The sequence below is a fragment of the Dromiciops gliroides genome, chromosome 2 (genome assembly GCF_019393635.1).
Source record: "Dromiciops gliroides isolate mDroGli1 chromosome 2, mDroGli1.pri, whole genome shotgun sequence".
Classification (NCBI taxonomy): Eukaryota; Metazoa; Chordata; class Mammalia; order Microbiotheria; family Microbiotheriidae; genus Dromiciops; species Dromiciops gliroides.
The window spans coordinates 30865332-30881656 of NC_057862.1; the positions used below are offsets into that span (position 1 = coordinate 30865332).

At 40.1% G+C, this 16325-nt stretch overlaps 1 protein-coding gene across 3 annotated transcripts in view; it reads left to right on the forward strand.

Annotated features, from left to right (window-relative positions):
• MYPN (myopalladin) overlaps positions 1 to 16325 on the forward strand; it is a 109250-nt gene that overhangs the window by 44223 nt on the left and 48702 nt on the right. For all 3 annotated transcript variants that reach the window (XR_006354972.1, XM_043987932.1, XM_043987933.1), the window contains exons 5-8: positions 3287 to 3462; positions 3909 to 3960; positions 9326 to 9440; positions 10611 to 10682. Coding sequence is in view for 2 of the 3 variants with exons in the window: in XM_043987932.1 (XP_043843867.1) it covers positions 3287 to 3462; positions 3909 to 3960; positions 9326 to 9440; positions 10611 to 10682 (415 nt within the window). In the remaining variant the exon portion in view is untranslated. The remainder of the gene's footprint in view (positions 1 to 3286; positions 3463 to 3908; positions 3961 to 9325; positions 9441 to 10610; positions 10683 to 16325) is intronic.

A 16325-nucleotide genomic window follows, 5' to 3' on the forward strand; every position in this document is an offset into this window, starting at 1 on the left:
ATGTCACTGTAACTCTCCTATCCAGGCTAATCTCTCCTGCTCAGTTCAGCCACAAGCTGGCATAGGTACCATCTCCATCCCCGGGAAGAGTAGGCTCAAGTTTAAAGCAGTCTCTCTATAACATCCTCTGGATGGGGGCAGCATCACACCTGCAGCAGGGGCAGAATGCCTGCCATGGACCCCCCCTGCCCCCCACTGTGCTAGACACTAGAAAGAAACACAAAGATAAACACAAACAAACAGTTCCTCAAGGGCTTTATGGTCTGCCAGGGACTCTCTTCACTCTGCTCTCTATGGCAGGGTTTTGAGCCCTTCAACATTCTGACCTTCCTCCCCTGAGCATGCTTGTCCGTGCCCTATAATAACAACCAATGCGCTATTCAAGATGAGTCAGATGAGGGCAGACTGCAGACAGAATACCATCTGCCTTGCTCAGGACACTATCATTCTGTTAGGCTCAGGTCATGTTAGTCTTTTGGTTGCCATGTCACATTGTTGATGCAAATCAGGCTTTCGATCTGCCAAAACAGTCAAGTTTTTTCATGAACTGTTGTCTAACCATGTCTATCCCTTCTGGAATGATGCAATTTGTTTTAACCCAAAATGCAAGATCTTGTGTTTATCCCTATTAATTACTTAATGATGCCTATTAATGTGGTCCAGTATTCCAGCCTGTCAGGATCTTTTTGGATGACAATGTGGCACCAAGCTTCATGTCATCTGTCTTCACAAATTGGATAAGGATGCCATCTGTGTTTGCATCCAAGTATGATAAAAAAATATTGAATAAAACAGGGTCAATGACAGAGTCCTGCCAACGTCCCACTAGCTGGGAGACTATATGTGTGTGTGTGTGTGTTGTGTGTGTGTGTGTGTGTGTAACAGTATAAAAGCTTAACCTGATGTCATTAAAGCACTAAGCAGTTTCATAGGTAACTATGAGTACACTAAGAATTTTAGAGAAGAGGAAGAGATCGTTGAGGACCAGAAAGATTTACAATGGAATCAGGGTTCAATGTGGGATTTGAGCTGAGTCTTAAAGTCAGGAACTGCCCAGATAAAGAGGAGGGACATTCCACACGAGAGAAATGAGGAAAAGCCTGTTATGGACCATTAAGGGGTGTATAACGGGGAAATAAATATAGTTACACCATTGGGAAAACAGCCCAAGAGCCTGGATTTTGCTTTCCCTTTTGCTTTGAGGCTGTCTCCGTCTCTTACCCTGGCAGTGGCCATTCTCAGAGCTCATCCCACTACCACTTGTCACAGGAGTTCTGACCAGCTCTACTTCTAACCTGAGCCACTTCACTCCTCCTTAGGTGGCCCCTTGATCACCATCTTGGTACCAGACTTAGTGTGCACAACAGATCAGCTTAACACACTACAATTCACAACTGCTGAGCTCAAGTAATCCACCAGCCTCAGACTACCTCAATAGCAGTCACCTTGTCTGGAGAGTTTGATTTTTGTAAATATTTGTTAGAATTCCATTTTTTTTTTCATTAAGAAAGTCATCAATGGCTCAGTAATAGTTTCAAACAAACACACAAGTAGTCAGGACAAAAATTTGGGTTGTTTTACCCAGTGCTATGATGATACCACTGATGCGCCAGACTCTGAAATTCTCCACATTTACATTTTTGTGCATATCTATTTACCTATATATCTAAGAGAGCCAATTAAAACTGCACTAAGACTTTGGGGCACCCTGCATATTTCTTTTCAGCTTCACAACAGCTCCCAAGGTAGCTATTATAGCTACCATCAACCCCATCTTACGGATAAAGAGACAATGGTTTAGAGAGCTTTAGTGGCTCCTCCAGGTCATACAACTACTAAGTGTCAGAGCTAAGATTCAAAGTCAGGTTTTTCTTCCTACAAATACAACCCTCTATCCATTATACTCTATTGGCCTCCATTATCCATTATACTATTGTGGCTAATAATAACCTAAGGGGCTTTCAGGAATTCTTTACCAACTTCCCTGAGCTATACACTTAAACCAAGTAATTTTATGGGTATGAGAGAGCAATATGTAGTCTAGCCTCAGAAAACAATACTATTTAATAACCATAATTGATTAGGCACAAAATCCACTAAAGTAAACATATGCAAGCAAATAGATAAGCATGAAATAAGCTTAATTTAAAACCAAAATCTGAGTGTGAAAAAGAAACTTGTTTATAAAAATACAGGTAAGATTTCTACACTGGAGACAGGGAAAGGAACGTCTTTTTAAGAGGAATGTTCCATAGGGAAGGAACTAGAGGTTGGGTGATAGATTAAAGAAGCATGTGAGCCGGGTGATAACTACTAGAGCAACAACTTGGGAGGAAATCAAAGGTACATGGGATTTGCCTTAGAGGAAATGGGTAGAATATGTCTGTGGCCTGGTTTCAATGTCGAGGAGCCAGGAAGAGAGCCAGAAGGGGACACTTGAAGGGATGGAATGAATACTAGATTTAGAGTCAGACCTTGTGTGAACTTGAGCAAATCACTTGATCTTTCTGGGCCTTAGTTTTCCTATCAATAAAATGAGGAGGCTGAACTAAAGTAGTGGTTCTTAACCTTTTCTGTGTCTCGGACTCTGTTGGCAACCTGGTTAAAGCCTACGGATCTCTTCTCAGAATAATATTATAAATGAATAAGATAAAATACGTAGATTACAAAGGAAATCAATGATTTTGAAATAATGATGTAATGTTTTTCCCCTCCAAGTTTATGGACTCCCTGAAATCTGCCCATGAACCACAGGTTAAGAACCCCTGGATCTCTGAAGACCTTCCAGATTTCAATCTATGATCCAACAATGATGGTTTGCTTTACTCTATCAACCCCACTTAGTGGATTTGTCTTAATTTTGCCACCTCAAATGTCATCATTAAGGTTCCACTAGAGTTTTTAAGAATTCAGTAGTTATCCATGCTATATACTTTTGACTTCTATATTAGATCAGAGTTTTTATTTGTTGCAGAAAATAGAACCCTTCTGTTTATGTGGAGAGTTCATCCCAAAAGGTTCCCATCCTTTAATTTGCTTGCTTCTTGAGCCCTCTTTAGGGCTTGTACTAACCTTAACAGGAGGAGCTTTTTAATTCCATAAGTAACTTGTTCCCTTAGCATCAATGCTACACTGCTGAGCACTCACACTCTTTATTAGAGTAATAATACCATCCATATGTTATATATGTATATCCAGTTGTTTAGTGTTTTGATTCGCAGTTGATCTTGCCCCGGGGGTCCCTTCTTCTGGGCCCTGTGACAGGCAGCCCTCTCTTTTCTCATAGGTGGTACTGTGAAGGGAAGGAGCTGGAAAACTCACCTGACATTCAAATCGTCCGGGTGGGAAACCTGCACTCTTTGACCATCACTGAAGCCTTTGAGGATGACACAGGGCGTTACTCGTGTTTTGCTTCCAACATCTATGGGACAGATTCAACTTCTGCAGAAATTTATATAGAAGGTAAAAAAAAAATGAGCACAAGTTTTCATTGAGCTATATTAGTATTAGTATTTCATTGAGCAATATTATTTGCTCCCGTTTTTCTGGTTTTGGCAAAAGGACTACAAACAGCCTTACTCTGAAACAAAACAAAACAAAATAATCAACTATATCTCATTAATATTAGGGCCAGACAGAGGCGCATATACCTACAATGTTTGAAATCTACTTTAAGCCCTTTCTTTCTTAAATCTGTGACTTATGGACTAAAGTGAATTACAGGACACTGGCGAATGGCCTTACTTTTCAAGGCTGTGGCTGGCTAATCTAATGAGATTCATTCCTAATCAATTCTCATTACAGGCAGTGAGTTTTAAACACAGGAAAACTGGAAAGTTAAAGCAGTTGCTTAGAGTTAAAATGCTAAATAAAAATAAAGTGTCATATCTCTCTTCCCCCTCTCCCAGGTGCTTCATCGTCTGACTCTGACGGGGACATTAGTAAAGAAGATATGAATCGGTAATGCTAGTTAAATTGATTGTTGAAACTTTTTGCTTTATTGGCTACAAGGTTGTTTCTTAACTTTCATGCAGTCTTCAAAAAAAACTATTAATTGGTTCATTCTTAGTTTTGTTTTGCTTTTTACTTCAAATAGAATTTAAAATCTGTAATGTTAAGGATAGGAGATTAATGCAGGTTCATAGCTGTATGGTTTCAAAAGAAAGGGTTAAGCTGCATTAGGTGAACAATCAGCTATGTTTTCTTTTCCTTTGGCTTAGTTCTCAGACTAATATCAATATTTCTTCTGTAAGTCTAATAGCAATATAAATATAAAACATGCAAGGGTGAAGAAATAATCTTTATGCTGCCACTGCTTGATATTTTCTGATTAAATAATAGTAACAACAAAAGCAAGAAACAAAAATGATTCCAAGTCATCAAGAAAATCTTGAACTATAGTATGTGATCTTAGACAAGACACTGAACTCTTGGTTCAGTTTCCTCTTCTGAAAAAACAAATGAAGGAGTTAATGAAGAAGATCCCTAAGATCACTACCAACTTCAAAATCTACAAAGCAAACTTTATCCTTGGTATAGAATATTGTTTATTCAGCTGGCACTGCCTAGTAAACTGAATTCTATTGTATTGTAATGTATTGTTGATAGAGCAGATGATCTTGGCAACTTAACCCCATTTTCTCATCTATGAAATACAAATATTTTTTACCTCCTTAAATTGATAGCATTCAATAAAATAAGTCCTAAAACTTGGGCTTTTTACAAACACAAATACAACCAGACTTTATTAAATACCATGCGTGCTTGAGAATTATGCTGATTCTTAGGGGAGATACCTACTTGCCCTCACGGACCTTATAGTCTAGTACTGCTCAGAAGAAAAATGCTCAAGAACTAAAATAAATTAGAACATTAATTCAAGATTTAGCAATTATTATCATCAAAAATCTGAATCTGAGACTTCATTGGTATAGAGAACTCCAGCTATGGAATTCTATCAGTCCAAATTTGTAGGTATTCTGCAATATAAAGTCTTAGAAAATTTCTTGGGTCATTACAAGGTTAAATGACTTGCCCGAGATTTCAGGAGCCAGGATATGTCCAGGTGTTCCTGGATCCAAAACGGGCTCCCTATCCATGATGCCCCTTATGTCATTCTCTTGAGTTGCCAGGCAAAGTAATTCAACTATGATTTTTGCTTTTGTTTTCTCCAAGATTTTATCTATCATAATTGTTCCACTCACTGTGGGATTTACATTTATTTGAAGCAATGTGGTCTAGGACATAACCTAAGAACATTGAGGTAAAAGTCAAAAGACCTGAGTTTTTAGGCTGACTTCATTACTTATTACTTCATTATTGACAACTAATACTACTTGCTAGCAGTATGACTTTGGGAAAGAAAGTTAGCTTATCCGAGTTTCCATTTTTTAATCTACAAAATAGAAATAATACCACTCACTCTGCTTATCTCAAAGGAATGGATGAGAGAGAATGAAAATGCTTTTATATTAAAAAGCAAAGCACAAATACTAAGGTTTTATTTTAAGTTATATACTGAGTCACCTCAGTGCATGTCTTGCTCTGATGCCTCATTGTGCCATAAATTCCCAAAGTTTATGCCAGTGGAGTACAAATTCTGGAAGTTTATGCCAAGAAGAGTGTAGGTATATTGGTAGACATGTGTATTCTTTTAAAAAAATTATATAACAAAACAGACATTATAGTTTCTTATACAATTCTTCATTTTTCTTCTTTGTATGTTGATATATTTAAGTCTGTTTATAATTAAATTCTCTCTCTCACACACACACACACACACACACACTAAGAAAATTTTAAATAGAAGAAGAGTCTACCAAACCAGATTTCTGGAATAATCTTAGCAACAGACTAAAGATAAGCCTACTTTAGTGAGGAAAGGCTCACCATTAAGTGCTGAATTTTTTTGTATATGGCAACCCAAGAACCAAAAGAAAATACAAAATGGTGTCCTTGGTTTGATGTAGGCTGCTTTTGCAATGATCATAGTAGAGTGGCAAAAAAGGGGGCTTGTTGTTCAGTTGTTTTTTAGTTATGTATAAGTCTTTGTGACTCCATTTGGAGTTTTCTTGGCAGAGATACTGGAGTGGTTTGCCATTTTCCTTCTCCAGCTCATTTTACAGATGAGGAAACTGAGGCAAAAAGGGTTAAGTGACTTGCCCAAGGTCACACAGCTAGTAAGTATCTGAAGCCAGATTTGAACTCAGGTTCTCCTGATTCTGGGTCTGCTGCTCTATCCACTGTACCACCTAGCTGCCCTGAAAGAGGGGATAGAGGATTCTAAAAAATGAAACAAAAGAAAATTATAGTAATCTGTTTGTGCTCTAAATGTGAGATCCTTGTCCAGTGACCTGTGAGTTGATCTGTTACTGGAGGGACTGAACCAGTTGGAACATAATGGGTAGAAAAGTGATCCTTAAACCAGGAAGACCTAGAAACAAAGCCCAGTTCTGACACATATTCAGCAAGTCACAGAACTTCTCAGTGCTCTATGCCCTAGTTTCTTAAACTGTGGCTCCCAACCCCATATGGGGTTGTATAACTGAATGTAAGGGTAGCAAAAACCTTGGCAACAGTAAAAGGTTATTTATGTATACGTATTTTATGTACCTCAAAAATTTCTCAGACGAAAAGGGGTCATAAGTGGAAAAAATTTTAAGAAGCCCTGCTCTAGCCAATTGATTGTCTAAATCATCTGCGATGGTAAAGGGAGTTTCCTAAACTAAGGAGTTTTCTATAGCAATGAAGCCACAGGTCCAATTGCTATCCTAACTACAAGTTAAACTATGTAAAGCCTAAAATTCTAGCTGTGATGTTTAAAATCTAATGTGTGGTCGCCTTAAATTAGAAAAGCTTTAGCACCAGTCTTTGGGCATTAAGCATTTATTAAGGTATATATTAGGAGTTAGCAGAGAAAGAGAGAGGAGAGAGAGGAAAAAGCTGCTTTCACCTAGCTATCTAAGAGAGCGAAACATGCCTCCCACCAACAGCCTGTTCTTGAACGAAAGACCCCACTCCTCAGCCATTTCTTCAAGAAGCCCCCTGTGAAAAAGGGAGTAGGGCTGTCCTCCAAGCTAATTGGCTGGTAGCTTTGATTGACATAACTACAGGTGGTTCTATAGATGTAACTTCCGGACGCTGGGCAACTTCTTCATGCTGGGTAACTTCCGGATGCCAATCCCACCTTCGAAACCCCAGAAAGGTCACCTCATGCTTTCTCCTCAGGGCAGAGCTTCCCTGCAATGTCTTTCTCAGCAGGTTGGTGGTGCTCTAATTCTCACAACTAGAGATCATAAGAAAGATTACCCAAAGTCTCTTTCTATAAAAACAAATAATTCCCAGTTTATTTTATTATGGACATAGGAAACATAATTTCAATTCACCTTGAAGTGCTCATTATTAGCTAAGCATCACCAAAAAACTGAAATTAGCCCTATCTTATCAGGCAGGAAATGACTGGTTAACCACGGGGGAGTCATTTCCAAACCAATTTTCTGTGTATAGTTAAAGCATTGATTGGTTAAAGGCCAAAATCAGAAAGAAATTAAAAGAAAGAATAAAGATGAGAACATGTTGTATGCAACTACAACAGATTCGACCTGCTATATTCTATCTATTCGTATAAAAAGAGAGAGAAATGTATAAAGGAAAAGAGTGATTCTGAACTGCCATTCCAAACATTTACCCAATATAAAGCAATGACCACAACAAGAAGACCAAAAAGAGTCCAGAAACTGTCCTGGCAGTAAATTCTTGATCCCCTTGACCAGCAGAGAGATAGAACAGTCTGGGGGCAATGCTGGCTTAGGTTATACACTCCTTTTTAAAACATTACAGAGGTAGATTCAATTCAACAAAGATTAGTTAAGCTCCTACTATGTGTAAGGTACTATGCTTGGGGCTGGAGATAAAAAGCTAAAAAGTAACCAGTCCCTGCCCACAAGAAACTTACATTCTACTGGTGAGAGGGGCAAGGAATCCAGCCTCTGCCCCCCAAAATGTAAGGAAAACTGAGACTAAGAATGCATTAAGGGAGGGGCAGTTAGGTGGCGCAGTGGATAGAGCACCGGCCCTGGAGTCCGGAGTACCTGAGTTCAAATCTGGCCTCAGACACTTAACACTTACTAGCTGTGTGACCCTGGGCAAGTTACTTAACCCCCGTTGCCTGGAAAAAAAAAAAAGCATTAAGAATTGGGAAGATCAGGAAAGACTTCAAGGAGAAGGAAGTACCTTAATTTTAGTCTTAAAGGAAGCTAGTGATTCTGTCGTTCAAAGGTAGGGAAGAAGTGGTCTCCAGGAATAGGGGATGGCTTATGTAGAGGCACAAAGGCAAAAGATAGAATATTGAATTCAAGGAATAGCTGGAGGTCTGGTTAGACCAGAACACGGAGTACTGCAAGAAATAAGGCTGAAGCCGGTATCTAGAGGGCCTTAAATACCAAGGTGAAGAGTTTGTATTTTAACTTGGGGGCAAGAGAGCACCACTGAAGGGTTTGATAAAGGAGTGGCATGGCTGCAGGGTCTTAAGAAGATTAGTTTGGCAATTGTGTGGGAAATGGATTAGTGAGCTACTGGAAGCAGGGATACCAATTAGGGCTTCACTGCACTGGCCCAGAAAAGAAGTGATAAGGGTCAGAAGTCAGTTGATGACTATGTACTCAGAAAAGGAGGGGACAGAGACAAGAGATGTTGTCAAGGGAGGAAGAACAAACCTTGACAACTGAATGGATGGGGGGTGGGGAGGAAAGAGGAGGGAGAGGAAGAGTCTGTGATCCCAAGTAACTAAAGGATGTTGGTAACCTTGACAGAAATAAGGAAGTTAGAAAGAAGAAAGCTAATGAGGCAAAGTTATACAGTTTTCCTTGAAAAGATACAACTCCAGAGGTAACTTTGTTCAAGGACCCTTCGTTTACTGATATCAAACGAGATATAAAATAAGTATATTTACCAGAGGTATCTGCCACTTTCCTAGACCATGTGATGGAAAGAGGGACTTTCTATAAAGGTGAGGTTCTCTGGATGTTCTAGTGTGCAGGTGACACCACTGATTGCATCAAACTGCAGGGTACCCTGAGGCGGCCTCAGTCAGACCCATAACTCTCTGTAGCCCTCTGCTGCCTCCCTGGAGGAATATCACCCTGCTCATTTGTGAATAAATGCAAATAAGAAGTACATACAATATGCAATTTTACAACATCAAATAATTATTTCATTGTCTTCAAATGTAGCCTATTGTAACTTCCTTGAGAGAATTTCTCTTCATTGAGTAAAGGGCAAATGTGATAAGACTTTTATAACCTAAATGGTTTAAAATATTTCACAGGGTCCAGAAGCCAAATGAGGTGCCATCACCTCCTACTAATTCTGCAGTCATCCCCCAGGAAGGAGCAGAATCACAGCCTAGAGTGGTCCAGCCTAATGTATCTACCATTCAGCAGGTACGAGAATCTAGGCATAATACAAGAGCCTTGCACCCTCCCTACCTGACAGATTCCATGCACTTCTGCTATGGCATGATCAGGCCTCTCTTTCTAATACTTCCACATCTATCTTTGGTAATTAATTTCCACACCCAGAGCAGTCTATATACATATACACACACATACATATATACATACATACACACATATGTCTATGTATGTGTGACATGGGAAAGGGGGATTCCAGCAGCTCTACCTGCCTTGGGAGTATCTTTCCAAGCTCAATTAGTAAATGAATCAATTCCCAATATTTTATTGTCTCATGCCACAATTTAAAAGGCAGAAAGTCCATATATGGGCGTGAGGGTAGACACCACCCTGTAAGATTTGATTTTCTATTTACTAGAGCCCAGAATGGTTCTCCTGTCTAAGAGAACCTGGGTGGTCTAAAACCACCACAGCTATGATGGTGGTCTTCATAGAACACTGTTTTCTTTTGGCAGGGGCTGGGTGCTCTAGTGTTGTTTTATTTTCATCTGTGATAGGGGCTCATTTCTATTCATAATTAGTCCTAAAGGAAGAAATTTTTATTATAGTCCATTAGAATACTTCTGTAGCAAGTAGGGAAATTATAGATAACAATAATGAAATAATTTATATCAAATTAACAAAATTAGTTAATGGATGTTAAATTAACAAAATGAGAGATTTCTCACCAAATTTATAAAAAATTAAGACAGCTCTTTACTCGGTCAGTTAAAAACCTGTGGCTTTTCATGTATTAATATTCATTTTAAAATAATTGAGTAGATTCCCCAAAAGAAAAGGATTGGGGGCAGGTAGGTGGTGCAGTGGATAAAAGCACCAGCCCTGGATTCAGGAGGACCTGAATTCAAATCTGGCCTCAGACACTTGACACATTGTAGCTGTGTGATCCTGGGCAAGTCACTTAACCCTCACTGCCCTGCCCCCCCAAAAAATTTTTTTTAAAAAGAAAGAAAAGGATTGACTTTATGTCCAAACTAGTCTCTATTCTACCCATCTTTAGGGTTGCCTTATATATCCCTCTAGGGAGAAGCTGCTCCTTCTCTGCATTAAGTGGTTTAGAGGCCAGTTTTGTAGGGAAGGATGGTGTTTTCTCAGTAGCTGTGGGATTCGTCACTGTTCCTCTTTCTTTTAATTTTTCAGTGTCAGAGCCCCACAAACTACTTACAAGGACTGGATGGAAAACCTATAATAGCAGCTCCTGTGTTCACAAAGGTAATTGAAACTAAATCTCCTCTGATAATGACTTTAAAGAAACTGCAATGACTGTCTATACCAACTCAGAAAACAGAAGTTGTTGTGTGTGTTTGTTTTTTAATGTTGTCTCTGAATATAAATTCGCCAGGAAAAACTTCCGATTATAGTGACAGTTACAATCCCAACTTTCTAATAATGGCTTCCATCTCAGCCGGCAAGTCCTTATCCACTCACCATATTCTTTTTTGTTTTAAATTGCTGCCAGGAGTCTCTAACACATCCTTATTGGCCCAAGTTTCCATTCCCAGTGAACATTCATCCCTGCTGAAAGCAGATACCTTTGGATCTTATCAGTCTGCTTTAATCTGTATTTTGGTTTTCACCCTGAGTTTTTCAAAGTTGGGTTCCAAGGTTGAGTCTAGAAAGGCACAAATAAAAGTCCAAGTAAATCACACTGTACACTTCTCTCCTTAGCTGAGCTTCACTTGATAAGGCTCATCATCACCAGGCTGCCCACCAGCCGATGAGGTTCCTTCTGCCACTGCAACCCATCAAGCCACCTAGGAAAGACCCCTAGGCATTGTGAGGAGAGTGCAGGGTTAGAGCCTTGAAAAGTCACCTAATTTGTCAGGTTTTGTACCTGTAAACAGTGAATCAGAATTCTTGTCTAGGGTTGTGAGGACATCACCCCAGACCATAAAGAGTTGTACAAAAATGAAGCCTCATGACCATCAGTGCTGTCCACAGTATGGGCGGTAGTGATCTGGGTCAATGGACAATATGCCTGTGCCTATGAAGTACCAAACAGAGCATTCGCCCGGCAGTATTTGGGGCTTGTCTTCCAACAACTTGCTTTAGGACTTGGGGGATCAAGACCCTGTTTAGATGCTGTGGGTTTGAGGCGATATCCCTCAAGGAAAAGTCACAAGCAAGGCTTTTCAGAACGAGCCAGAGGATGTGGCTTCTCTTTCAGCTCCATAAATGGAGCACAGGCTCATCCTGCTGGGGGGGGGGAGGGGGGGGTGGGCACAGCACACTTGCGTACTCTCTGTCAGGAGGGCATTGCTGAGGTCAGTCACTGCCAATGTCATTAGCCACACATTTCTCTGAGTCAGAGCTCATGTGTCCATGAGCCATGGTAACAGGCCCGCTTGTACACCTTCATTCAGGCTATTCCTGGTTGGTTTCCTCACCTTTGTATCCCAACCTAACATCTCTCCCTCTCTCCCTGTTCTGTCCTGTAATAATGGCTTTTTCCCATTGATACCGAGAAATCATTTGTATGTTTACAGCATGTGTGCTGACCTGGAGTGCACAGGTCTTTTTTTAAGCACCATAGCATTTCTCCTCAGACTTTCTTTTGGAGTTAATGGGTGCTCATTATCATCATTTAGAGTTAGGAAAATGAAGGCCCACAGGGCGATCATGAGTTCTCCAACAAATGGGTGGTGGAGTTTGTGACTGGACCATGGAGTTACTTCATCTTAGTTCAGGCCTGGACTGACAGAAACCATCTTTCACGAGCCTTTTTATGTGACTTTAGATTGGGAGAGGCCTCACTAATAGAGTATTTTCCTACAGAACCAAACAGTACAGTTTGAAGTGTTTTTGCCAGAGAAAAAGGGCACTAACTCTTGATGAGGGTGAGAGGCTGCTGACCCCCTCCCCACGCCCACACCCATAGCAGCTGCTGCTCCCGTGCCTGCTCTAAGGCTCCAGCAGCTTCAGCAGTAATTTGAAGAGGGCTGGGGTAGAACAGGTGGGGGAAGGGAGAGGTAGAAGAGCAGGTCTGTTATATAACAGCAGAGACAGGAAAACCCAGAACAACCGGGCTAGGGGTCTGAACCAAAGTTCTAACCACTACATGGACAAACTTAGACCACTCTTTTCCCAGATTATTTTCTGGCCCAACACATGCACCAATCTGTGGTAGAAGTGAAGTTAATGAGAAGCAGCTAGGTGGAGCAGTGGATAAAGCACTGGCCCTGGATTCAGGAGGACCTGAGTTCACGTCTGGCCTTAGACACTTGACACTTACTAGCTGTGTGACCTTGGGCAAGTCACGTAACCCTCACTGCCCTACCCCCCAAAAGAAGTGAAGTTAATGGATTCCTAGCTTTGTGTCCTCTGTCCTGCAGGATGTCACAAATATGACAGAGGCACCAACGAAATATCTTAAGTTGTGTAGGAGGGCTGCAGCTGAACCTAGAATGTTAGTAGAGCATGAAAGGGTACTAGCTTTGTTCTCCCATATATATATATATATATATATATATATATATATATATATATATATATATATATATATATCACCCCTCATCTGGTCTTTGCAAAAGAGATCTCTTTTGATTTCTGTCCTTTCCCCTCTTCATTCTCCTCTCCCACCCCATTTCATAGATGAGAAAACTGAAGGTCAGAGATTACATGAAGAGGCAATTCAGTAAGACCCTCCAAATTAAATCAGCACATTTTAATAATCAGTCATTTCAATGCAAAGATGGAAATAGGGGCAGGTGAGGGAAACTGAAACATTAGAAATATGGTCGAGGGGCAGCTAGGTGGCGCAGTGATAGAGCACCGGCCCTGGAGTGAGGAGTACCTGAGTTCAAATCTGGCCTCAGACACTTAACACTTACTAGCTGTGTGACCCTGGGCAAGTCACTTAACCCCAATTGCCTCACAAAAAAAAAAAAAAGAAAAGAAAAAAAAGAAAATATGGTCGATATATAACCTATATCAGATTACCTGCTGTCTAGGGGAGGGGGAAGGGAGGGGAGGGAGGGAGAAAAATCTGAAATTGGAAAGCTTGTATAAACAAAAGTTGAGAACTATCTTTACATGTAACGGGAAAAAATAAAATACTTTATTAATTAAAAAAAAAGAAAATATGGTCGAGGACTGAGGTAGCATGTTACAGTGAAATGAACACAGGGTATGAAACAAGAGTACCTAGATTCATATCCTGACACTACCACTTACAACTTGGGTGACCTTTGGCAAATCTCTTCATTTCTTCATCTGTAAAATGAAGGGGTTTTATTAGATGATAGCAAGGTCCTCCCCCCCCCCAAATTGAGGATCCTTTGATCCTAAAACAAAATAGGTCAAAGAAGCCTACAGAATATGTATCAAATATATTTTTCCTCAAAAAAAGCTTGGGAGGCACTAGACATGGTGAGCACAAGAACATCACACAAAAATGAAGTTGATTATATCAGCATCAGATTATTACCATTTTCTAAGAAAAAGTAATTACTAAAATCAGTTGTCACCAAGAGATCAAAATTTTAGAAACTGGCTTAGCTAAAAAACATGATCTTCTTGCCAAGCAAAAAAGATATGGCAGCCAAGAACAATCTTGATCTGGAATGTAAACGCATTTGTAGAATCCTGAGAAGAAGTATTGTAGAAGAGTATGATTAAGATAAGCTCATAAAACAGCAAAAAGTAGAAAGAAAAACAAGATTATAGATAAATTTTGTAAAAGACTCACATTATGCAAATTAAGCCAGATTATCACAAGAGTACATAAGGATAACAACCAACAAAAAAAAAAAAAATTGGAAATGATCCGTCACAGTTACCTAGACAAATAATTCCCTCCATCAGTGACAGCAACATTACCACATTTGTACTCCAAGGTCACTGTCCCCAATGTACTTTGTGAGAAAGTAGAACTTTCATGCATGAAAGGTAACAAAATTGGAGAGAAAATTGGATTAGTCCAAGTCTGCCCAGAGGAGAAGGTCTGGTTTAGGGGGGTTACAATTTTAGGGTCACTGAGAGAGAGACTGATTTTCAGGACATCTAAAAAAAGGTATGATCTGACAAAATACTTGAGCATGCCTTCTTTCCCATCTCTACATAATTTTCATGACAATAATCTGCATATATATCAAAAGATTCCTTGATAAAAGATGTAAGAAGGAGATGTGGGTAATTCCACAACTGATACTCTATATCAGACCACATATCTACAATCATATGGCTGCCTGAAAGGTGCAGAGAATGCAAGATCCCACTGTTGTTGACTATAAAATTTTTTTTATTTGGTAGAGCAAAATGTTGCCTTATAGCCTCTTCTTCAACAAGGTGCCATGTTTGTATTTGGCAGTGTGGTACCCTGAATAGAGCTCTGGCTTTGGAGTAGGAGGTCTTAGGTGTGAATCTTGGCTCTGCTACTTATCTACCTGTGTGACCCTGGGCAAGTCACATCACACTCTAGACCTTGGTTTCATTATCCATAAAAAGAAAGGGATAGGCTAGATTGCCTCCAAGTCCCCTTCTGGCTATAAATTTATTATCTTAAAATATGTTAAAATCATACAGGATTTCTTCAAAGTTGCAACAACAAAGATTGTTTTCTTTTATGACCCTTTAAAGCACATAACAGGGAAAGGTATGCTGACATCAGGTGTTTGCAGCTATCTTGAGGCTAGTTAGCAGAGTCCAAATGGAAGAGAAATTCCCTAGAGAAGATAAATTCCTCTAGATGCCTTTGTGTTCAGGTGATATTGTGCAGGTAACATCAATGCCCAGAATATTGCAAAACCTGCTAAACAAAATACATAATCACCCCCAAAAGGTTCATCCTTTCTTTCCTCACAGGTAAACCCCAACAACAAGTAGATGAAAAGTGTCTGTTGTTAAGATACATAATCGAATACACAACCCAAATAGCTGGTACATGAGTACAAATGTCTCGTATGTACAACATACAAGGGCAATAAACTGAGCACAGAACTGAACTTACCAGCTCCATGGGTTCAGTTATCATCTCTGGGCACTAAGGCCACTTCTCTGGAATTCTAGTCCCACATGGCCAAATGCTTCCTATGCATTAGCTAGCAGCTATGCATTAGAGGCAGCTAGATGACAGGATGGAGAGAGTACTGGCTCTGGACTTGGGGAGACCTGAGTTCAAGTCCAGCCCCAGACACTTATTTTCTGTCTACCCCTGGCAAGTCACTTAATGTCTGTCTGCCTCACTTTCCTTATCTATACAATAGGAATAATAATAATAGCATGTATGTTGCAAACCTTAGTGTGTTCTGTAAATGCTAGGTCTCCATCTCTACATGAAGGTCTCATTGCCACCTCAAACTCATCCTGCCCAACATGGAGTTTATTATCTCTATGCCCTGCCCCCAAAGCTTCTCCATCTCTAAAGTTGTATATTTCTTTTGAGGGAACCACCATCATTCCAGAAATCCAGGCTTATAATCTCAGGGTCATCCTCAAGTCTTCTCTCTTTGTTCTCCACATCTAATCAATTGCCAAGTCTTTTCTCTTTTTGACCTCCAGTATATCTCCAACACCTTCTTCCCACTCACAGAATCATTAATGGAGTCTAGACCTTCATCACCTTTTACCTGGATTATCACAATCATCCTCTCACCTGACTCTTTGCTTCCAGGCACAAAGCAGACAAAAAATCAAATCTTCCTAGAGAGCTGATCTGGCTGGCTCTCTTCTTGGAAATCTTCAGTGGGCCAACTCCTCAATCTGGTGTTTAAGGCCCTCCCTCTAGAGCCTCAATCCAGCCCACCTTTCTACACTCATTCACATGACACCCAATCCCAGTGCCATGTTCCACTTACTCTGTTTTGCTCTTCCTAAAACTCAGAACCCCACCTGTTGCCTCTGCTCTGTGGTTTTCTG